Consider the following 25359-nt stretch of genomic DNA (forward strand, 5'->3'; position numbering starts at 1 on the left):
ATTTCGCTTTTCTCTTTCACATATCAAATGTAAATTGTATAGAGAGATTTAATCTTGTAACTCTAGAACTATTATTTTCAAATCAAACTTCAATTAATTAGATCTCAAACTAGAAAAACAAACAATTCAACACGCTATTCACACAGAATCCAAACGATACCCTCCCTTATTGATATCTACTTCCTTCACCTCTCATGCACTTCCATTAACTCCCAGCAACAAGATTAATATCTATAAGGCGGGATAGTGTACTTGAACAGTCTGTTCATGCGTCCGGGAAGGACATGTCAGAACACGAACTCGTGAGGGGCAACACAAGGTGATAAGAACCAAAGGAAAGAACAATGAAAATATTGGCACAAGGACTGTGACCTCATAACTTCCAATTTCTTGCAGAATTCCCTTAAAGCAAACAAAAAAAGAAGTCATATGCGAGGACAGATGCAAAATATACGATATACCTAACCTTCACTTAGTTTATTCCTTAAGCATTTCTTTTGATTTTGGATCTCATTATTGTTACTTAGCGTTTTCTGTCACTTTTGACTGATCGCGACGATGAAGCTGAGTGATGAAATTGATGAACGTACACTCACAAAGAACACACACGAAAGGATTCGAACCCGGGAACGTCCTGTGCTAACCACTCCGCCACGGAGGTCGGTCTTATTTGTTTCACGTCAACTGAATGCTCAGGTCGGTTTAGAGGGACTGGTCCTACAGTTTAAAGTGGGATCTGGACCGGTTATGGACCGGAATCAAATCAGGGGTGCCAACGTTACCACTTCCTCATGGTTCTCGGTCTCGTCTTTGTTTCGAAGGGAGAGTAAATTTGAATAATACTAATACGAGTACTAAAATACTAATTTTCAATACAACTTACCAGGGTGCGAAATTCTGGGGGGACAGGGGGAATTTCCCGCCCACCAGCAATCTTGGCCTCATAAATCTCCCCACCAAAGAGTTATTGTTATAATAAGCTAAAGATAAACAATTACTTTTGACTTCAAATATACTTTACTAAGAATAATATCGATTGGATTGATTTGGTGTTTTAAGTCCACTTTATGCACAGTAAGGCTAATTGAGACTGGACCTACAGTTTAAAGTGGGATCCGAACCACTATGTGCCTCCACCGGGTATTGAACCCGGGTCCCCTTGATTACAAGGCAACGACGCTACCACTGCGCCATCGGGGAGGCAAGAATAATATCGAAAACACACACATAGTAGTTTAGTTGAGAGTGTTGAATGCTCTCTCTCTCTCTCTCTCTCTCTCTCTCTCTCTCTCTCTCTCGATCATTACCAGATTTACATCAAAACGCATAATAGAAGTAAAACAAGAATGCAAGACAATATAACTATGAAATGTAATTGATTCATATTAACATAAAGCAAAAAAAACTAAATGAAAGCTTAGAAAAAAACATTTCAACTATTTCGTAATGTAAACACAGATAGAGAAGGAATTAGTTTGGTACTTTATAAAAATCTCCTATGTATAAAAGTAACAAATTAATTTCTTTATATTCATTTAATAATAATGATAATAATAATAATGTATTTTTAATTATTTAGTAATTTATTCTTATATTTAATAACATAAATATGTATATCGTATAATTCATAAATATGTGTGGGGTGAGTTTGTAGATTAAGATCTCCCTCCCCTACCAGTCTTCAATGACTTCGCACACTGCCACTAACTGACGGAAACCAACAAAGGAATGGGGAATGTTAAATAATTGTACGTTAACAAGACGTCATGTGGTCTTTACAACTTGATTTGTTGAGCATAACGCAATCGACTCGTGTTATTTTTATGGTAACAGTAGTATAAGCCGGAGACGGATTTCTTAAAATTTACAGGAGAAAAGATGAAAAAGTACTTACGGAATTGCGTTCTTGAGGACTTTCTGAAGCCGGTGAAATTGTTTTTTAGAATCGTGCAACGTATTTTGCCTGTAAATAAGGTATTTTTCGTCAATCATGCATCTCCATTGTACAATAGCTCGTGCCGCCATTACCGTCGACTACGTGAATCAAATGTTCCGTGCGTTCGGTTATGTAACCCCCTCACAGTGTAGCAACCATGCGGAAGTTTGACAAGATGACGTGTGAGTGTTTTTTTTTTTTTCCAATTTAAGGTAAGACTCTAGTTTACGTCCTTTTCATAAGGAATACGTGTCATATATCGTTGGAAAGCTTATTTTATAAGGGATTCAACAACGTATATCTCAAAGCGAGCAAAAATTTCCTGAAGGAGTAAATCGAGAAAAACCGATGTTGTCTGGATTTGCGCAATTGAACGTACTGAGGAATTTTTTAGATGATGAAGCACATATTTAGGGGTGAAATTAGTGCTAATGGAACCTAACCTAACAGGCCTAACCTAACCTCGTAGGCATACCTCGACCCCGTGAATGGATAGTGGGGTTATCGTGAACAGAAAGTGTAAAAAGAAAAAGGTACTTACCCGAAGAGATGCCGGGTGCCGCACCACGATCGCGCACCGCGAACGCAAAGAAGCAATCACCATGCAGATAAGGACGTAAAGTAGAGTCTAGCCTCAATTTTCGCTTAAAAACCTTTTGTGAATAGTTTGTGCGGCATTTATCGGTTCATAAGTTTTGAAACACTGCACATCAGCTAACGATACTGCATATCAGCTGACGATTGACAACATGAGTCAAGATTTGCCCGCCGAATTAGCAACGACCAATAAATGATTATAATGTTAAAAATAAAGCTTTTCTCATGGAAAAAAAGTGATTTCCAGCTTGAAAAATCTTCCGCTATGCATATGAGGTAAGTAGCAATGATTTTTATTTGAAAACAAACGAGTTTAATGTGTCTCCGGCTTATACTACTGTTACCATTTTTATTACCATATAATGAGATGACAATGGAAACTATTTACGTTAGGTAAAAAGTGAATCCGAAAGCTCGTGCTAATTTAGGTATTTTATCCCCACTATATCTAAATCCATGGACGTATCTTGAGGCTTAAGTTAGGAGGGAGCTAAGATTGAAAAGTTTCCCATCCGATAAAAATAGGGTACTTTAGTATTATACGGACTACCTCTAATTAGTGCGCTATAGGTACCTAAACTAACTCAACCTAATCTAACCTTCATATCTAATAAGTTAGGTTAGGTTCCTATGGCAGACTAATTAGATATGAAGGTTAGGTTAGGTTGCGTCAGGTTTGGTACCTATAGCTTACTAATTAGCGGTAGTCAGTGCAGGCACGTATCTAGAAATATGTTTCGGGAGGGTTCCGAACAAAGTGTCTCAGGAATAATAATAATTAAAATAATTATATCAAATGTATACTAATTACAATACATAAATTAATATTATATTTTTATTACACGAATAGGTAAAAATACTGCATAAGAATAGATATAACAGCGCATATTCATTACGTAGCTTACCTGTAGTTAAGATCGGAATAATTTACATAAAAACAAGTGCCCTGGGTTGCAATGAAATTAATGTCAAATAGATAAATGAATATTTATCGAATAACAAAAATGATGTTATATGTAGTTGGAGAAAAGTAAGTTTCTGAATAATTATTTATGCATATTATTTTGAGTTGTATTGTACATAAATCTTCTTTGTAATGTCATTCAAAGCCGTATGATCCCTATATAATACTTGCCCTGTAAAAAGTTCAGAGGAAATTAATAATCATCGATTATGCAACAAATGCTAATATTTTCATTACTTAATTTTCGTACTTGATAAATCTTTCGAGGGGGGTCCTGACCCCCTGGACCCCCTTAAATACGTCCTTGAGTCAGTGTAATACTAAAGTACCAAAAATAGCGTTCAAGATTATTTGCTAAATAATTGTTACATATTACATTTACGAAATAACTCTTTATTACTTTGATCCTCACTTCCCAGAAGGTTAACAAAAGTGTCCATAACTTGTAAATTTTAATAAACCTGAGTTAAGCTTTTTTTTAAAAGTAACTAGTCGCAGTTACCGTTGCTCGAAGAAAGTAACTATTGCTTGTAATTTACTTTAGAAGTAGATAACTTTTCCCCTATGGTACAGTTGTAAATACAGGATTCATTTTTTCCGGAGGTGCTGGAATTGCAAAGGTTTCTAGGGGGTGCGGCATACACAATATTTTGTGTTAAAAACTGTCCACTCTCAAAAATGGGTCATTTTAAGACGATTTTGCAATAAGCACATGGTTTTTTCCCCTTTTTTTTGTGCTTTTATTTGAAAATGTTGATTTTCTCAAAATTTCAACCCTCCTCTGCGTACACCAGTGAAAGGGTTCAAAGTTCAATGCCCGTTGGAGGCACATAGCGGTTCAGATTACACTTCAAAGTGTAGGTCCAGTACCGATTAGTCTGTCTGTGAAAAAAGTGGACTTTAAACAAAAGCCACTCAAAAGAAGCACTTCCCTACTTCGAAAGACTGAAATACAAGGGTTTATCCCAGTGGCATGCCCAAGGGGGTTGGTGGGGGTTATAACCCCCCACTTTGGCCCAGGATTCCTAAAAAAAAAGAACGTCTAAACCAGGAAAAATGGCAAAAAGAGGACAGACTACTAAAAAAAATGTATACATAACCCCTCCCTTTCGAAAATCCTGGGCACGCCACTGTTTATCCAGAATTTTCCATTGGGGGTGTAAGGTTGCTTTTGGGAGGGTATAATGTAAATTTGGCGCCAAAATGACCATAAATTGAACACTTTTATGGAAACCTTTTGTGGACGTCTTGCCGAAAATTTGAGTGTGTTGGGGTGGGCTGATAAAATGATTGGCTGAAAGGAAGGCAGGCTTGAGTTGATCGCTTCGGATATGTCAACACAACCTCGGAGAAGGACAAACGTTGGCGATTAATATCGTGGGTGGCTAAGAAGAAAAAAATGCTCGTGGCAAGCATTGCAATAGCGAAATCAAATGACTGCGGGAAGGGCTAGTTGAAGTGTCCGGTCCGGCTCTGCGACGTTGCCAATTCGCTCGTCCTTGAGTCGCTCGCGCTGGGGAAAGAGCACACAGACCACTTTGGGTCGCCAGTGGAGTCACGAAGTACATGCACCCCGTTCGGGCAACTAACTATCTGTTGTTACTCTGTGCGGGCCTGCTTGCAAGCAAAGAGCGCGTTTGGTGTTCGCCGACGATTTTAATCTTCTTCCTTGGCGAGTTGCGTTTGTGACATGTCAACAGACTTCATCAGGATGCCCTTTACAGTAAGGTAAGTCAGTCGCAAGTGACTCTGTGCTATCGTCAACTTGTTGCACTATTTTGTAATGCAGGGCATTTAACAGCAGTGTTATTCTGAAAAATACTTCCGCACCAGAGTGCGAATTGGTTGGAGGAAGTTAACATCGTACGTTTTGAATTTGACAAAAGCAAGAAGCTTATTATTTTGTTAGCCAACAGCAGAATAACGACAGGAGGAAATGAGCTCTATAAATATTTTGTGAAATGCAAGACGCTTATGCGAATTTCATGTTTTCGTCGTCTTCGCAAGCCATGAGTTCCATGACTTCAAAATCTAAAAATTGAAGTCATACAACATAAACTTCATGATCTATATTTACACCTAACTTTCAAAGGTTTTTCTTGAACAAGACAGGTGTAAAAGTTCATAAACGATATGTTTTTCAGCATATCAATGGTACAAAAAGTAATACAAATGAACACTGTTGTGCCTATGTTCACTCATCCAGTGTATCACACTTGTATTTTTTATATTAGCGTCGCCTTGCGGTCACTTTTGGTTAATAGCGATGATCAGGATGCCCTTACACCGAGAACTTCGGGAAAGTCCACCACATAATTCTCTCGGCCACTATTTAGATCGAGTAGAAGAAAAGGCAGTAATTATTTGGTAATGAAAAAATATTTTATTAATATTAATAATAATAACTGTTACTTTATTGTTTTTTTTTTGCTATTCAATTTTATGTAATGGACCTAACAACCCTTAAAAAAATTGAAACGACGTCAACTCAACACCATTGCTGTCGTAATGACAAATTATTCTCTCTCTTTGTAGCGGTAGAAATGGTGTACAATTATTATTGTTAAAAATAACGAGAACATAATATTATATCAATATAAAAACTACATATTGATTTGCTCGCACAAGTAACTTTCACAAATATAACACTGTCATACTCGGGGTTCTACTGAAGTTTCATGTCATGAATGATTATTATAATTTGCGATATGTACATTAGTAACTTTCTTACAGAAAATTTAAGTTTTTGTTTTATATACAGAATAAGTACTAAAATACATTTACATTTGTAGAATATGTTCCATAAAGATTTTTTTATCTCTGTCTTTTCGTGCAAGGGTTCATTGCGAGAACGGTGAAATAAGATATCTTGCTAGTGTGGATTTTCCCATTACATTAACTTTTGTCATTAAATTTATAATTATTAAATATGACTATTATACTTTTATGTAGATAATCTAAAATCTGCAACATAAATATTTCCATTCGAATCGATTATTCTATGTAGGATTCCTACCAAAATGAATAGTCATTATTCAAATAATCAATTTCAAGCATGTTCATAGCTTTGTGATCAATGACAACACACCACTTTATTATCAAGAAACATTTTAACAATACTGTTAAGCGTTTCAGTGCACTATAGGACAGTGATGTTAATTATATAGAGTCTAATTAAGTGAAACTAAAATATTATGCGATTATCTCCATTTTAAATTTTGATCTTGCCTTACTTGTTAGCAAGGGATATCATACTGCTACTTGTACTATATTCTGCAAGTATATTGCGTGCGTACATGCACAGTAACAACAACGAAAATAATGGTTTATGATTTGATTTGATTTATTTTAATTCGCCTTTTGCACCACTTTTGGCTAATTTACGAAGATGGGGATGAGTGATGATATGATGAAATTGATGAATGGACACTCACAAACATCCATGCCAAGGCCAGGATTCGAACCCGGGACCCCTGGCGCGATGACAAAAAAATAATGGATTAAATAATATAAACAGTTGGAGCCGCGATTACTATGTAATCGCTTTATACTCGATGGATTTTAATAATGAATTTGAAAAAGCATATTTTGCTCGTTGCATTGTATTGTTACCTTGGTTGTCGGAGAGAGTTGGGTTACAATTAAACCAATCAGCCTCCCCGATGGCGTAATGTTAACGTCGTCGCCTTGCAATCAAGGGGTCCCGGGTTCGATACCCGGTGGAGGAACATAGTGGTTCGGATCCTACTACGGCCCAGTCCCGATTAACCTTTCCGTGTACAAAGCTAACTTAAAAAGAAACTCAACCAATCAATCATTGAAACAATATTAACGCAAATAATGGCTTGAGCATGATGCTCTATACAGGGTGAGCAGAAACTATAGGGACAAACTTCAGGAGGTGATTCCTGATAAGTAAAGGAACAAAAAAGTTCATATCAACATATGTCCGGAAACGCATATTTACCAAGGTACGAGAGCGGGCTGAAAAGTAATGCCTCCTATTTTTTGTGAAGGTTTAAAGACATTTTGGATTTTAAGCTGAACTAGAGCGAGGAAATGGCAACATGTAACCATACTATGTCGGTGCACCTGAAACTGCGTGTGGTGACCGAGTTTCTAAATGCAGAAAATGTGTCCCCCAATTGACATTCATCAGATAATGAAAGCTTTTTATGGCAATGAATGTGTAACGTCAGTACTGAATGATGTTGGGCTGTTCCTGCTCACAATGAAAACCCCTGCTGAGGAACGCTTAACTCTCAAGAAGTTCCTTGTCACACACGTTGAGAGTTCCTCAGCAGGGGTTTTCATTGAGAGCATGAACAGCTCAACATCATACAATACTGACGTTACACATTCATTGCCATAAAAAGCTTTCATTATCTGATGAATGTCAATTGGGGGACACATTTTCTGCATTTAGAAACTCGGTCACCACACGCAGTTTCAGGTGCACCGACATAGTATGGTTACATGTTGCCATTTCCTCGCTCGTTCAGCAACCATTGGTGATAGAAGTTTGAAACTTGGAATGGAGAAGGGGGAAAGTCTGAAGAGTACAATGCATGGTTGCTCAAAATCCAAAATGTCTTTAAACCGTCACAAAAAAATAGGAGGCATTATTTTCAGCCCGCCCTCGTACCTTGGTAAATATGAGTTTCCGGACATATGTTGATATGCACTTTTTTGTTCCTTTACTTATCAGGAATCACCTCCTGAAGTTTGTCCCTATAGTTTCTGTTCACCCTGTATAGTAGTAAAGAATCCTGTACAAAGAAACGAACATCGCACAAAATCAATATTAATTGTTTGTGAGTTGAGAATTCATAGACATGTGGACGGCAGAACCAGGCTTTTCTGGTACTGAGTTTGACCTTCATTGGGAGTGATTTCCAGGTTGCCTCTGCAAGATATGAGAACGGCTTCTGACCAGATCTGCTTGTTTGGTTTGAAGATTACTAGGTTTGTGTGAGAGAACGAACTATCGAATATTGACCTCCGAGCGTATGATGTAAGGGAGACGATTTGTTAATGTATTGTTGAAATGGCTGGGGTCATTTTGTAAATTATGTTCAAAGTATATCCAGTATCAGTTTCGGTTAACACCCCTCTTCTATCTCTTTGGTTAATCGCAAGGGTGAGAATGATGGGACAAACACAATAATACAACCATGGCTTGCCAGAGCTTCGACCATTTCGCCACAGAGGACGTCGTACAATCACAGATTAATAAGATCGCTTACTTCCTATCTCTCCTTTGTAATCTGTGCGTATACCAAACCGGACATGTGGAGCCACCCTACGGCTGTTTCGAAACGTAAGGCGTTGTCATAGCAACCTCTCCGCCAATCATATCTTACTCTTGGCAGTGACAGTTGAATGCGTCTCAGCGCAATGATCCGCTCATCCCACCCTTCCATTCCTGCTTTTATTTTCTGCTAATAATTCGGGACATATCTCGTAAGGTCGAATTAATTATTTTATATAAGTGCATAAAAATGTTCTACAAGGATAAATACCATTGTTCAGTTAATGCACGTTACGTTTGAATGATTTCTACATCTAAGTTACGAGATATACAGAATAAGTAGCCCAGAAGCACAACATACGAAAATAATTTCAAGTTCCTGAAATTCCAGCACGTAAATCATTCCGCTGTGCATGAAAAATGGTCCGTGTATTATCTGTGGCAATAAGTATTTTTATGTCGTATTCTCCTTATTATGCGTTACTTTTCTGACATTTTGGGCAAATCGCGATTTTATCTACGGCGATTACTTTGTTCGTAGATCAATGTGTTTTACCCCTCCCTCGTCGTTGTTTATTTAGCGTCGCATTTTTTCAATTTTAGGATAATCGCGACGATGCTATGAAAAATTGATGACACAAAGAAAGCTCTAACAGGGATTCGAACCCAGGACCCCTGCATTAACTGAACAATGGTATTTATCCTTGTAGAACATTTATATGCACTAAAATAAAATAAATACTACGACCTTACGAGATATGTCCCGAATTATTACCAGAAAATAATAGCAGGAATGGAAGGGTGGGGTGAGCGGATCATTGCGCTACCCAAAGTGTTCTAAAGGGCACTCGAGCCATGTTGCAACATTTCCCAAATTGTCTCTTTCTCTTCATAACAATTGCTGCACAGTTTAACGTGGGTGGCAATCTGCAGGATACAGCACACTTAATATCAGCAACTGTTTCTGGTGCCGTCACTGTAATTTTCTCTCTTGTGTAGGCCTACCATATTCAATCGCAAGATGTATACACTTCTGATTTACCAACGTAGAAAATTCCATTCATCTGTCTATGGCCTCATAAAATAAAACGAAAGACAAATGCATCCGCTTTCTCTGCAATTAATATCAGTAGAGTACCCTGAGGGGGGGGGGGGGGATTTGATGCTTAAAATGCCAGGGAAACAAAAGACAGGATTCGAAGGTTTTGTCTCAGGAAATAAGAATAAATCATAAAACGTATATTAAAAACTACTGATGGAACATTAACGCTATTCATCTAACGAAACCATTACAAATTGGCTGGCGGCTGGTAGGTATGAAATATACTGGAATAAAAGATATATACATGTAGTCAGTCAGTACTTGTTTTCCAAACTTAACCACCATCCTAAGAAAATTGGGGACCTACAAGTGAGTAGCGTAACCCAGTCTGGGAAATCTCCTATAACAGCTGAGAGTTCGATGTGCTGACCCTACGTCACCCCATTACTGGTTGAAGATCTCCACACCTCTAGGTAGGGTTGTGGGAGGCAGACTGGCAGTCAGTTGATAGGCCAAGGACCTTCCAGGGCTGTAGAGCAGTGGATCTCAACCTTTTTCAGTCGGGGATCCACCTTGAAGGATATTACACTTCATGGGACCCATAAGATGGGAACAAGCGGAATTACTTTGTAGGGGGTGTGCACCTAGTCTATAATCATATATTTGCTCTTTTACAACAACACTGCCTGAATGTAAATTGTTAAAACAATATATCTAAGTAATTTAAGGTAATAGGTTTTTAAGACCCAGTTAACAAAGTTTCGAACCCAACTTCCCGACCCAACAAATGTCCCCTCAGGACCCAGGAGTTGGTCGCACCCTATATGTAGAACCATGGGTTATGTTATGCTGTAGATGAAAGTAAATATTTTACACTACAGTTAATTTCTATCACAACTTACATTCAGTGTTCTGTAGATGAAATAGTATTTTGGACAATACGACATAGAAACTAGTTCAGTGCCATCTGCCATGAGAGAATAGAATAAAATAATAGTTATGAGTGATACAGCTCATTCGGGAAGTTATCAAACAGAATATTTTCTGGAATAAAATTGTAATTGTTTTAATTCTATCAGTCTATTTCTCTGTAAAAACTACTATGATGGTGATAATGAATAGTTATAGGAAAATAGAGTAAGAAAAGGTCACACCTTACACAAGTTAACCTAGAATGCCTATATAGCAACCACCTCATCTCGAAGTTGTACCTATATAGAGACGCATAGTGGTTCGGATCCCACTTTAAACTGTAGTTCCAGTCCCGATTGGCCTTACTGTGAATAAAGTTGACTTAAAACACCAAATCAACCAATCAATCGAAGTTGTATGAAATTTCACTTTTCTGGTTTGCATGAGAGTAATTTCAACCCATTTCTAAAAACGTGTGAATGTTTGTAAGATATATTATTAACTCTGCATGCTTATTCATTCCCTAATTTTTAATCTAGAATGGGAGTAGGAGTATGTCATACAAGCTAGTTTTGTTCGAAGTTACTTACTGGAACCACTCTACATATTGACTACAATTTCATCATATGGCATTACATATTTCATAGTTACACAAAAATCTGGATTCGAAATATGAATGTCTTAGAATAAAAACAAAGCAGTCATTGAGTATGTAGGATCAAGCTAGATAAGCACACTCCCAGCCCCCCACTCCTAAACACACACACAATGGAATTAAAAATACACCACTGAAAGATCTTAACCTGCACAGATATGTATTTTATATATTCATATACTTAATACAGTACTGAAGATGATACAATCCATGCATTCAGAATAAATATTGCACATGAATTTTTAAAGCTAATTAAAAAACAAAAGAAATGTGCAAATTTCCAGCTGATGACAAAGAAACCAACAGTATTTTTTGCAATTTAGAGAGATTTCACACCAAAGTGACATGTGACATATGCCACTTGGAAATGAACCAATGAACAGCAACATTTCACTCATAGTGGATGCCATATTGACAAAATCCCTGCTACTTCTAAATAATGTCACACATGTTTCTAGTCAGTCTAAAAGAAAGTGAACATAAAGAGTTAATAAATAATCATTCTTTCAAGCTTCACACTATCAGGTCGATCATTGGTGCATGTTTCTCATACCATCCCTTCCATCAAGAAGTAAATTTAACTTGGCTTCGTATCGAACATAGGTGTCTCACTCATGATGATTTGCTGCAAGGGCTAGACCATCCAATGTGTCATGTCTAAATGTTAAGTGATTGGCTTATTCCTACCTAATGTGTAGATTATACCTTCCTCAAACTTTTGATTTTACCAATTATTGACCAGGTTGGGAGATAATGAAAGCACTTTAAGAAATGTCATTACCTTTTTGAGAAGAGCTGGGCTTTTATACTGTCTCTGAGGAAGTTCGTAGTTTTGTGTATATCCTTTGCAAGTCTTTATAACATTTCACTTTCAACCTTTCTCAAGGGGCTCTTCACACCCATTTTTTAACTCAGGTATGGGTTCGATACCTGGTGGAGACCCATAGTGTTTCGGATCCCACTTTAAACGGTAGTTTCAACCAAATTAGCCTTTCTGTGCATAACGTAGACCTAAAAGAACAGTTCAAACTCAAGTAAGGATATTAGATAAGAGGATTCTTCCTCACATACATTGAATGGCCCAATATGGTCATTATGCCTACAAGTCGCAAAATTTATTTCAAGCATCTTACTTAAAATTACACATATAAATTATATTGTTAGCATTAAACATATGGAATATAGAGTAAAAGACTATAAGAAATCCTTAAAACCCTACATCAAATAATTTCCACTGTATTGAATATTATCATAATATTGTTAATGAAATTCCATTAGACAAACCATTGTGTCATACGGATAGGTTTCTTGGTCGGACACTCACTATGGTGACATGTTATACTTCACCAAGAATGAATTTACATGTTGAAATACTCCAGAAGAAGAGAACAGTTTCAGAGTAAGTACATTACTCTTAATGATTTAATACTCATACTGTGGAAATGTAAAACATTATATTCTATTGCTAATAACAAATGTAAGGGAAAATAAACAAACACATTGTTATTCAGGTATATATATATTTATTGAATCACTAGTAATTAATATATTTTGCATAAGGTATGATAATCTCTTTGAGGTCCTACAAACTTTCACTGGAATAAAAGTTACTGATATTATTAAAGCATCATTAACACACTCAACAAACATTTCCATAGTAGGTTCACATATGTACAGTCTCAAACAGAAAAATATGTGCATTTTATTTCCTTTAATCAAACTTTTCAAATATTTTACAGGACTGTTTAGCTGAAAATCATATCTTTTTCATCCATCCTGCTTGGAATATTTAGTGAAACATTAAATACATTTGTTTCTAACATTCTCAAGCAATGTATTGTGCTGTTAGGTGTTATGTACTTTAAGCAAAATTTATCTCTAAAGCATATATTTTTTAATGCAGAAAAGGCAAAATACAATTTCTTATGCATGAGCCACATAACTGATGACAATGTTATTCCATAAGAAATGCAATATACTTACTTGGTTCTACATCTGGGTATGCATCATGCACTAACTTATTTCTATTAGAATTCATAAACATTTTCTCTGAAAAATTGTCTCCACAAACTCTGTAACTTTTATATGTTTTGTGCCTCAAGTCCTTTCGCCATACTTTCTCCAACCATATCTCAGCTCTACGAGAAAAATAAAAGACGAAAAATTATTTTAGGAACATATAACTATGCAAGACAGAGCATTCTACATTTTATGTCACTCAAAAAAGATAAATTCCAAGATGCAAGAGTTGTTAGTGAGCTAAGGTCAAAGCGTGTCAACACAAAGAAAAGTTACTGAAAATGAATATGCATTAGACCACTATCTTCTGTATCTGTTGAATAAATTAGTGTCAAATGTATAAGGGTCCATTCTATGATAGCTCCTTCAACAATTGCGCAAAATCTTATGAGCTTGTCACCATTCAATTGATTTATTTTTACTCAATTTTCACATTATTTCTCATCGTAACTACTTCTTATGGCACCATACAGTGTGTGGTAATGCAAATAAAAAAATATTATAGATATTGCACTAAACTTCCTAACATATGAAGCAAAGTTTTACCACATTATCTTTTAGAACGAGTCCCTGAAGCTTAATGCCTAACCTACAACTGGCTAACAATGCAATTTTTGACATTAAATGGATCATGGAATCTATTCCCGGGAGTGCTTTCAAGAAAAATGTTATGACACAACATATTTCTGAAGAAGATACCAGGACAGGAAATATGTCAACAAATCAAAATCACCCATACCATCTAGTAGATCAAAGCCCATGACCAACAACAAGAGCTATTACAGCAATAATATTAACTACAGGTATAGTTAGATGATTCCATCAACAAAATATATTATTATTAATAATAGGAGTAACATCCATAATTCTGTAGGGTTGGATTAAAGCACATAGATTAAAATGCGATTTGAAACACAAAATCTTCCTCCCGTGGCACCAGTGAGAAAGGATTTTTCTTTACAGTAATACATGTGTAAATGTTCGTAAAATATTTTGCATATATTGCACATGTAGGTTAGTTACACTAATTTCGTTTCCAAAACTAGTAATTACTTATGATTTGGTTCAATGTATGCTTTCGTAGTTAGGTTAGGCAGGCCAGGTTTGGTTCTCTTAGCATTATAAATAAATTACCTAAATTCATTTTACTAAGGTTCCGATTTACCTCTACATTAATTCCCACTAGTCTACGATACTTACAGTCCCTTGTCAATGGAAAATACATGGTCCTTGGGAAGCGTGCAAGCTTGCGTAAGGTAATTTTTAAGTTGTTTTTTCAACATAAATAAATATTTAAGAAAAAAAATCCAAAGAGTGCTAATTACTTTAAGAAAGGTTCAAATTTCGTGTGACAATGATTGCTAAAATTCTACGATAATTAGTCTTCCTGCTAAGAGAATTTTTAAAAAAATCATAGAACGATAGGAACCGTTACCTTAGGTTTCATTGCTTTAATATTTACACGCTATTTTTCATCTCCTGTACATGTTGACAACGTTTTAAATGCTAGAAGAAATAAACTTCATGCAGAAGCGAATAGGAGCGCGATAACTTGCAACTATCTGAATTATAACATGCACAAATGAGCTTTTCTGAACTTCAAACAAACTTCAAGTCATTCCTACTATTGTCGTTGGCTTCCTATCCTCCTGTGTAACTTATAAATAACATTAAGTTACAAAATCGAACCTTTAATCTTTCAGACGTTTTTTTTAACACATGTCCTTTTACTTAAATGAAGCAAAATACAGAATACGAAGATATGCTAGGAATTATTCTCCGTGGAAACTAACTTTATGGAAATTAGTTTTACATAAAGAGCGAACAGAATTCATAAATAACTAACCTTTCAGGATATGACAGAACACGAACACAGCTCTGGATTCCTCTTCTGACAGTTTTTACAATAAAAACCTGCATAAGCCATTGTTTTTATTTTTTGTTCTTCTACATCCTTATTAAAATAGTTAGTGTACGTCCATGACAGATGATATGGAACGATGTTACGTCATGTAAAAGTATTGACTTTAGAAATACGATTTTTCTTATACATGTTTAAGAAGGGAGAGGCATTTAATAAAATACAAAATCACGTACAAGTGATCATCATTGATTAATAGATACATAAACTAAATTTTTAATGAGAAAATTAGGATTTAACATCGATGGTGGTGCCGACTGGTAGCTGGTTAATTCATGCACGAACAAATGAATTCCGAAATTAACCTTGTTCGGATTTTTGCACCAGTGCGGGAGGCCTGGTACAATAGCAGTAGATGTAAAATGTGAGGCACTACAATGAAATATCCAAAAGCAAAAACTTTCCTCAGCAACCCCTAATGTGCGTTTCACAAAGACGCAATCCCCTCTCCAGATGACAAATTCTGGATAAACCCCAGCAACTCCGGGTTTTTTTCATGGAATACCAAGGCATACAGTAAAAAAATTAGCTTTGCTTGTGCAATTCTTTGCCTCAATCTTTACAAAACAAAACCATTTTATTATTTTATGCTATTAAAACATAGAAAGTTGCAAATATCTTTTGTAATGTCGACTTTTGAGTTAAACGAAGTGTATTCGTGTTCAGAAAATGCTGAAAATGAATTTTAGAACAATTTCTTATTAATAATTCAACAATTCGATCAAGTTACAGTTCTAAATTACCTTGCTTTGTCTTCTACGGGTACGGGTCGTAATTCTTAAGCGTTGTAATCGGTATCAACGGCTGTATCATTGTGCTTTGCTCATATTTTGATGATTCATCAATGTTTAGTTTAAGCGAACTAGTAGCTATGTATTGTTTCGCTATCTTTCTATACAGTGCTCTGGTTATGCAGGAAATATGCATGCTATAATGTCTGATTGTTCTTCGTTAGCAATCACCAATCACGAATTCAGTTTTTCTAATCACACACGGGCATTCTTTGATTGTGCATGTAGAACATCAAATCATTTCTTTCCACTTCTTCATGAAATAAGTACATTAACAGAATATGTTCAATAATTTACAACGAAGACACAATATCCTAGGATTGCTACACGTCCCGGAATTTGTCCCGGTGCCCCGAAAAGTTTCTTCGGGGCGCACTATCCCGGAATAAGGTGGGAAGGCAATGATTTAAGACTATACTTACATGAACTTTGTTATTTTATAAATTACATAATACATTCCTATACACGAAGCTATTACGTAAGGTACAGTCACAGACACTGCTGGGTTGTAACAATCCCATTGAAAGCTGATGGTATAGTTACAACCCAGAAGTGTCCGTGACTGTAGAAGATGGTTTTCTGAAAATGCTTTAAGTCTTGAATTTCTTGTGACTTTCGTTGAAAAAGCATGTCTTCTAGAATTAGGCAGTGTTTGGAAGTAACTAGTTACAAGTAACAGTTACTTTTTTGAGGAATTTTAACTGTAACTAGTTACTTTTAAAATCATGTAAATATAACTGTAACAGTTACCTTTTTGCAATAGAAGTAACTTTCAAGCACCAGTAACTGTAACAGAGTTACTTTTTTGCAATAGAAGTAACTTTCAAGCACCAGTAACTGTAACAGAGTTACGTTTTGCAATAGAAGTAACTTTCAAGCACCAGTAACTGTAACAGAGTTACTTTTTTACAATAGAAGTAACTTTCAAGCACCAGTAACCAGTGGCGTCTCGTCCCTTGTGGCTTCCGGGGCTTAGGCCCTAAAGAAAAACGGACGTATTCACGTAATTATCAATCACCATAACGCATAACTATCGCACAGTCTTTTAAAAGGCGATTTTTACCCACATAAATTCATCGTCTGTTGCAATGGATACGACAGCGCTCCTAGCGGCATTGATGTCAATTATCGTTTTCCGGGGCACGTCGCAAAGGAAGGCGTGGCCTACACCCACCTACGCTACAGTGAAGGTCACATGCTAGCAGAGAGAGGAAGGGAGAGTGCAATGGATTTGAGTGCTGATTCGGGGCTAGTAAAGTTGCGTCGCGTTCGATCTCGCGTGTTGTTCTGTAGTGTTTTGGTGGCTTTCATTCGCTATGTTTAAGTGAGTTGGGCAGGGTTGATGTTCGAACACAAATTGATGAAGGACATAGGCTGTCAATTACAAGACACAATGAATTTGTCCGGAAAAATAGGCATATATTAAATATAATTATCGATTGCTTAAAATTCTGTGGTCGACATGAACTTGCTCTACGAGAACATAATGAAAGAGAACAATCTATAAACAGAGGCATCTTCCCAGATTTATTATCCCTTCATAGAAGAGGGAAAACTAAAGAGGGAACTTCGTGTTCGTTATTGTAGTGAAGAGTTGAAAAACATAAACTCTATCAGTAGATTGCAGTAGATTTCAAACACCAGTAACTGTAACAGAGTTACTTTTTTGCAATAGAGGTAACTTTCAAGCACCAGTAACTGTAACAGAGTTACTTTATAAAACGAGTAACTGTAACTCTGTTACTTTTGAGGCAAGTAACTGTAACTAACTAGTTTTTTCTCCGCGTCCTTGAAAATAGTTCTTGAAATACGAGCACACCATCTTTGTAACCCTAAATGGCAGTTTCAGTACATAGTCTATAATAATTACTGTGTACGGTCACCAACAGTAAATATGATCCTGAAATACCCTCTTCCCTGCAAGGCGTTATGTGTGTTGCCTAACTCTACGGCGGTGATAGAAGTTTCCATTGAAAATTTGCTAACTACCCTTAAAATACTTTCCCGGATTTGTAGCTATAAGTGAAGAATTTTGTGTCACGGGTGGCGTGGGACATACGAAACACTGCTTCTTAGAATGTTGATCTTCGACCAACAGTTTCGTTTTTGACAAGACTTCTGCCAGTTGAAATAAATCTTACATTAATTATAAACATTGAAATACTTCGAATACAATAGTAAGAAACCGTGGTATATATATTATAACCTAATTAAATAAATGTTATTCGAAATTTATTATTATTGTTGTTGTTTATTATTATCATGCTATTGTATCTACAAGCCAAGTGAATATGCCTCAACTATTTTCCATTAATTATTTTACATTTTATAGTTACTATACTGAAATGCACAGTTATTGTATTTTGTTATAAACTTTTGCAAGTATCGTTCAAGAAAGGACTTTAGAAGTTAGAGAAAAGATACTCACAAGTTTATATTGTATGACCCCATCTAATTCTTCGAATTCTGAAAACTGTGGAACCATTTATTCTTCGGATTAAATGGTAGAATATGAAAATATGACCTGGTTCCTGTATCTTTCACTATTCTTTTTCGATCTAATGCATTTTTTACATTGATTACTCTGTATCTGTTCGAATACTAACCAAGTGAACTTTATTTCTGTTATTAACAATAAAAACAACAAACTTTCTGCTTTTTTGTAACTTGAAATTAATGATGCTAATTTCCGGGGGGGGGGGGGCGGTCGATGGACCCGTACGACACTCCTCCCGATGCCCATGGAGGGAGCGCTTAACTACAGCCAGAAGGCAAATGCGTTATAATATGATTATAAACAGTTCTAACACATGTGGGTTAAACAAGTTAATTTTCAAAACATGTCAAATATTTTCATTTGATTTGATGAAGTGCCAACTGCAGAGCCTACTCCCTCGTGTTTGTGTCCAATATTTTCGCTTTACTGCCTGAATCCACTCATAGGCGTAACTTGGCGGAGGCAAGGGGGGCACTCCCCCCCCCCAAAAAATCAGGTTTATTAAAATTTACAAGTTAGGGGACCTGAGGAGCAATATTTGAGATTTCGCAAATGTCAGTTATTTAGCAAATAATCCTGGATGCTATTTTTATCGGATGGAAAACTTTTCGAATCTCTTCCCCCAAACTTAAGACCCAGGTTTGATTCTGCCCCCTCAAAATTAGGCCCCATATCTGATTCTGCCCCCCGAAAATTAGGCCCTAAATATGATTCTGCGCCTTCAAAATTAGGTCCAAGTTTAATTCTGTCCTCTCAAAATTAGGTCCAAGTTTAATTCTACTCCCTCAAAATTAGGCCCAGTTTGATTCTGTCCTCACAAAATTAGGTCCAAGTTAAATTCTGCCCCCTCAAAATTAAGTCGTTGGATTCTGCGCCCTCTAAATTAGGTCCAAGTTTAATTCTGTCCCCCCAAAGTTAGGCCCAGTTTAATTCTGTCCTCTGAAAATTAGGTCCAAGTTAAATTCTGCCCCCTCAAAATTAAGTCGTTGGATTCTGCGCCCTCTAAATTAGGTCCAAGTTTAATTCTGTCCCCCCAAAGTTAGGCCCAGTTTAATTCTGTCCTCTGAAAATTAGATCCAAGTTTAATTCTGCCCCTTCAAAATTAGACCTAGTTTGATTCTGCCCCCTCAAAATTAGGCCCAAACTACGCCCATGAATCCACTGATTTTTCCGTTTCGGGTCTGTCTGAAAACGATGCATAGATACATGAACAATTATTTTTCCCTATCTCACGTTGAAACCAAAAGTCACACAAAGCTTGTCGCCTTTTCCTAAGACACTGCCTTTACATCTTTGAACTCCATATTATTCCTTTCAAAACCGGAAGTGCAGTCCCAGCCATTTCCGACGCGACGCGTAATTTTTGGTGCAAACCAACTAAGAGGAACGTTTGTAGGCTAATATCAAAAAGTAAACAAGGAGAATATTTGCACACACAAAGTAAAAGGGCGCTGAATTCTCTTTTTTCCCCGGGCGTAGAAATCTCCATCAACGACGCAGTAGTTTTCCAAAGTAAGGAATTAAAATAGTTTTGAGCGAGACACACCGTAATCGCACTCCATAACCTTGATTCAGTTTCTAGGTCAGTCGTTCTTACAATGAGCAGAAAGGACAATCTCACATCGCCTTGAACAATAACAACAAAAAAAAACAGACTGAAACAAGAACAAGCTCATGTAATGCTTGGTTCTTATGGTATTGTGTTCTGGACTCAATTTCCCTTCCGGTACACGCTGGAACTTGAAAGATTCTCCCGTTCTTGTTAAGGTCATTCTTCGGAATCAAAGCTTGTGGCTGCGACGAAAACTGGTTCTGCAACCCCGGAGGAAGGACCGCACAGGTTAAAGCACGAGCGATTGGTTTTTGTTTTCTTTTTTCGTTTTCCCAGTGAGCCTTGTTGCCTAATGGTACGAGGAAGGAAGAACACATATGCATCCCAGCGCGAGTTGTCATGTCTAGAGCTCGTATTTATATGTAATTACATATTCTATTCCTTTCGAGATCCATACCTTGATCACGAATATGTCAACGAATTATGTAACTGACATCATTTTGCATACGTTTTATGTTACATCTTTTTACATATTTGCCAGGGTATTACATATTTTACATATTTGCTCATTTACTTTATATAGAACAATATATTTCGGTAATTTTTTCTTATATTTTCAATCTCTGAAACATGAGGAATAAAGTTTACAGGCTGAAGAAAAACAAAATTATTGGAACTGTTATTTATTGAAATATACTGGAGTTTCCCTCCCCTCCCCTTTCTGGTTACATACTTTCGTTTCTTTTATGTTTAGACAAAGCACCAGAAACTTGGCATCGGTGGACAAGAAAGCTACTTTCCTGTACGTAGCGAGTTACACAATATGTTCGCTTGTACAAAAAGTACAAAAGTAGCTAGTGGTTCACTCTGTAACAAAAACAAAACGCAAGTAAGTCCTGTATGCATCAATTCTTCTTGAATCTGTCCCTACATTTACATATTCTACAATAATTTACGATGTGAAAAGTAATTAATAGTTGACATAATTGGTTTCTTAAATATGTGCACGTTGCTGTGCTTTTTTGAGTTTATAAATTTGATACAAATTTTAATTTGAACAACTTATGTGCTTAAAATTATGTTGAATATGTTCAAATAAAATAAATATCTAGCAGATTCTTGAAATTTCTTGGATACTCGATTATTATTAATATTACATATGCTTTGATACTATATATTTAGCTACATATTCTTTTGATAATACATATTTTATCAATGTTACATATGTACATATTTTGTACTTCGATATTACATAAAAATCTGAGGTCTGGTCATGTCATATGAATATATTCTTTTCATGTAATACATGTAATGCGGGCTCCTATACGCGTAGTCGAATATAGACAACCTTGGTAACGTGGTCGGCACAGTAAGCTGACTCCAGCGGTGCCCGGGTTCGACTCCTGTATAATGTGTTTGTCGTGATGGAGCAGTGAAGATTAGAGTGAGACATTGAAGAGAGATATGAAAGACACACAGAAAATATGTTGACATTAAAAGTTAGAGCTTCGATATTTCGTGCGAGCAACGGCGTATATTCCAGGGTATCGAAACTCGAAGCCCAGAAAATAAAGTGCACAAAATTTATTTGGGATGAATCACAGCCCTTGCTTTTCTGCATATTGCTTTGCTCGTTCTTCTGTATCCACAACCAAGCCTGGATTCGAACCCGGGACCCCTCGCGTTTGATTTTAGGAGACTTTTGATGTGTTAGCAATGCAAAAACTACATTTCTACTAAATTCCTTGATTGTCCTTTTTTAAAACTTTTCTTACAATTTGACAATTTTACTTATCCCTAGTGGTATATCATCAGAACTATGGTTTCCGCTGTGCCACTTGTATTATAGACAGGGTGTGAAATCCTGGGGGGCGGGGGATTTCCTAACAATAATATCGAAAACACACACAAATTAGTGTGGTTGTGAGTGTCCAATGCTTCTCTCTCTCAAGAGATCTAATCAACATCTAAATCAATATACACAATAGAAGTAAAACAAGAATGCAAGACAATAACAACTATGAAATCTAATTGATTTATATTAACATAAAGCAAAAACTAAATAAAACCACTTCAACTATTTCATAATTATTAACATTTTTTTCCAGTTAGTAAAGGAACAAGTTTGCCAGTTTATAGGTAATATCGATATTGTAATATCTGATATAGTATATATAAAAGTAACAAATTAATTTCTTTATTCGTAATTAATAATAATAAAAATATATTTTTAATTTATCGTATATCGTAAATATGTTTGTGTGGAGGGGGGTTTGTAGATTAAGAGCTTTCTCCCCCCCCCCACAAGTCTTCAGTGATCTACCACCCTGATTATAGAGACGAGCTAGAGTTGACGAGCTGTATCTCTGCGGGTGACCTTGACTAATTCGCGCAGATGCATGTCCGTACATGCTACCTACTCGCCGTTGAGTGGTCGACAGCTCTTACAAAGTGAGAGGAGAATGATACCCATTGGCTAAGGCAGCCGGTAGCTCCTCCCTTTGCTACTGCGCAGCCAGTCGTGGTCAATGTTCACCCGCAAAGATACAACTCTTCCACTCTAACCATCCCACGCCCCATGGTCTTAGGGCTCATCTACACGAGTACCGGTTTGCTGACGCTGCGTTAACGCCAAGACGAAAGCATTGGAAACTTTCGTGTAGACGAGCCTCATGCAGCACACGCTCTGCTTGCCTGTTCTCTGTGAACCAGCCGTATGGCCTTTGTCAACCGATCGAGATGACGTAAGGGAGGTTAGTGCAAACCAGAACTAGCAAGGTAAACTGATAGGAGGTGGTACCCGCCTGCTTCTAACACGTGTTGCATTTCAGCTTCCTTATCAGACCTCATTTGCATAATTATCCGTCCAAGAATATCACTATTATCGAAATTCATATTGTCTGCCCACAGTCTTTTCGATTTATATCTAGAGAAACCGCATAATTAGGCTTACTACGTATATTTTTTTTGGGTCCAACCCAGGACATATTCGCGATCAACTCGTTACTGTTGAATTTCAGGTTTTTTTTACGCAACACATTATCGAAAATAAATGGCGAAATAACATTAACAATTATTTTCTCGGTTTTGGTTCTAGCAGATGAAAATTTTGGGTCATGTAATTTTTTAACCAGTTTAGAAGTGCAGTCTGATCTCGGATGTGTTGAAACTGAGTTCTTGTCTAGCAGTGTGGTATGAAAATGTAGCTTCTTTAGTAGCACACTCCAGATAACTGTTATTCCCATCTTTGGCTTTATAAAAAGTCTCTTATGTTTGCTGAAGCAGTAGCATTAATAGCACTCCTATGTTTAACTGTTTTCACGTGGTCTTCAATATCACCTCTTCCTTTATACGCATTACAGAGTGTACATTGCACACGTTCACTGTCACTGTCTTTACACAGTTTCAAGAATTTGTATTCCTGCTGCAGGTTAACGTTAAATACACATTTATTTTGCCCATTGCCAAATGCAAGGCCCTTGTAAATAGTTATAATTATCAAAAACGTGTAGACGAGTTACTTCACACGCTAGCAAGACCACCAAGACGCTCACGGAAGTACAGAGACGGAAGCGCTCGGAAGTCGATATCTCGAAGAAAGAAAAGGTATAATCGATCCTTATAAATCGATCGATCCTTGCCGGTCTTAAATTCTGGTCGTGAATATTCTATACTGGTAGCTATTTTCATGTTCAGATTCTTAAAACCCCGGACATTTTGCAATCCCGGACAGCACTAAAAAACCAGGGCATAATGACATATGTGTCCATTGTCGTTCTCCAGAATTTTGTAAGAGCGTGTGACTGTAATGGGAGTTTAGCATGGGGAACGTCCCCTTACATATTTCGTACCTGCTGTGGTGCCATTAAATTGGAATTTAACAGAAGGGACAAATAACTATATAAGTAATACTGTCAAGGAAGCTCTCAGAATATTTTTTTAAGGGAGAAGGGGTGAAAATCAGAAATTTGTACCTTTTGAAGGTCATTGTAAGAAAAAGAAGGAAATAAACTATTGAGAATGATAGAAAAAGAAGCAAGGGACACAGAGAAAGAGATTTGGGAATGAGGCGAGATAAACAGAGAAAGGGAACTAGGAAGAGAAGTAGAATAGAGCAAGAGAAAGAAAGAGAGAAGAAAAACAAGAGAAAGGAAGAGGCGAGAGATATAGAAAGGAAGATAGCAAGAAAAGTAGAGAGAAGCAAGAGACTATGAGAGAGTGAAAATGAGGATAAATAATAGAGGTGAGACAAAGAGAGGAAGGAAGAGAAATAGAGAGAATCAAGAGAATAAGGGAAAGAGAAAAGGAGGATAAATAAAGAAGCGATAGGGACAGAGGAAGGGAGAGAGGAAGAGAAGTGGAAAGAGTTAAGAGACACAAGGAGAGAAGGGAAATGAAGAGGCGAGGAGACTATGAAAGGAAAAGAGGAAGAGAAGTAGGAGACTGAGAAATAGAGAAGAGAAGTGGAGGGTAAATAAAGAGACGAAAGAGGCAGAGAAAGAGAAAAATCAGGAAGGATTTAGACAGACAGAGAGAGAGAGAGACACACACACACACACACAAAAACGGAGAGAGTGAGGAGAGCGAGGGATGATTTGTTGTTGTTGTTGATTTGGTGCTTTAGGTCCACTTTATGCACAGTAAGGCTAATTGGAACTGGACCTACAGTTTAAAGTGGGATCCGAACCACTTGTACCTCCACCGGGTATCGAACCCGGGACCACTTGATTACAAGGCGATTACACTGCGCCATCTGGGAGGCCAGAGAGATGGAAGAGAAACGAAGACTGAAATCAGAAATAAAGAAGCGAGATCAGTGGCGTACCCAAGGGGTGGTTGATGGGGTTATAACCCCCGTTTCGCCCAGTATTCCTAAAAAAAAAAAGAACATCAAAGGTAGGAAAATATGACAAAATGAGGGCTGACTACCAAGAAAAAGTATACATAAACCCTCCCTTTCGAAAATCCTGGGCACGCCACTGGGCGAGACAGACAGAAACGGAAAGAGAGTAGATGGAAGAAAAGAAACCCGCCAGGCACCCATAATCATGGACGTCTGCAGATTTTTTTTCCAGGGAGGAGAAAGGAAGGTGTTTTGTTTTTCAGGGGGGCAAACAAGTCATATTTACCCCCAAAACTGTGTTGTTCCCTAAGAAAACATTGCTTATATTTGAATTTATGGTGTTCATGCAATAATTAACACATATTATTGTGGCTAAAAT

At 37.0% G+C, this 25359-nt stretch overlaps 2 protein-coding genes across 3 annotated transcripts in view; one reads left to right on the forward strand and one right to left on the reverse strand.

Moving 5' to 3' along the window:
• The window catches only part of LOC145981143 (uncharacterized), a 235530-nt gene that overhangs the window by 132103 nt on the left and 78068 nt on the right, over positions 1–25359 (reverse strand). The gene's annotated exons all lie outside the window — the stretch shown is intronic.
• Positions 1–25359, forward strand: part of fray (oxidative stress responsive kinase frayed) — a 223264-nt gene that overhangs the window by 17081 nt on the left and 180824 nt on the right. The window contains exon 1 of one of the 2 annotated variants that reach the window (XM_083114265.1): positions 5008–5225. The exons of the other annotated variant lie outside the window; for it this stretch is intronic. Within the exon in view, the coding sequence (XP_082970391.1) occupies positions 5188–5225 (38 nt within the window). The 5' untranslated portion in view covers positions 5008–5187. Of the gene's footprint in view, positions 1–5007; positions 5226–25359 lie in introns of those variants that run through there. 2 annotated transcript variants of the gene reach the window in all.

The sequence above is a fragment of the Lepisma saccharinum genome, chromosome 29 (assembly GCF_977018435.1).
Source record: "Lepisma saccharinum chromosome 29, izLepSacc3.1, whole genome shotgun sequence".
NCBI classification, from domain to species: Eukaryota; Metazoa; Arthropoda; class Insecta; order Zygentoma; family Lepismatidae; genus Lepisma; species Lepisma saccharinum.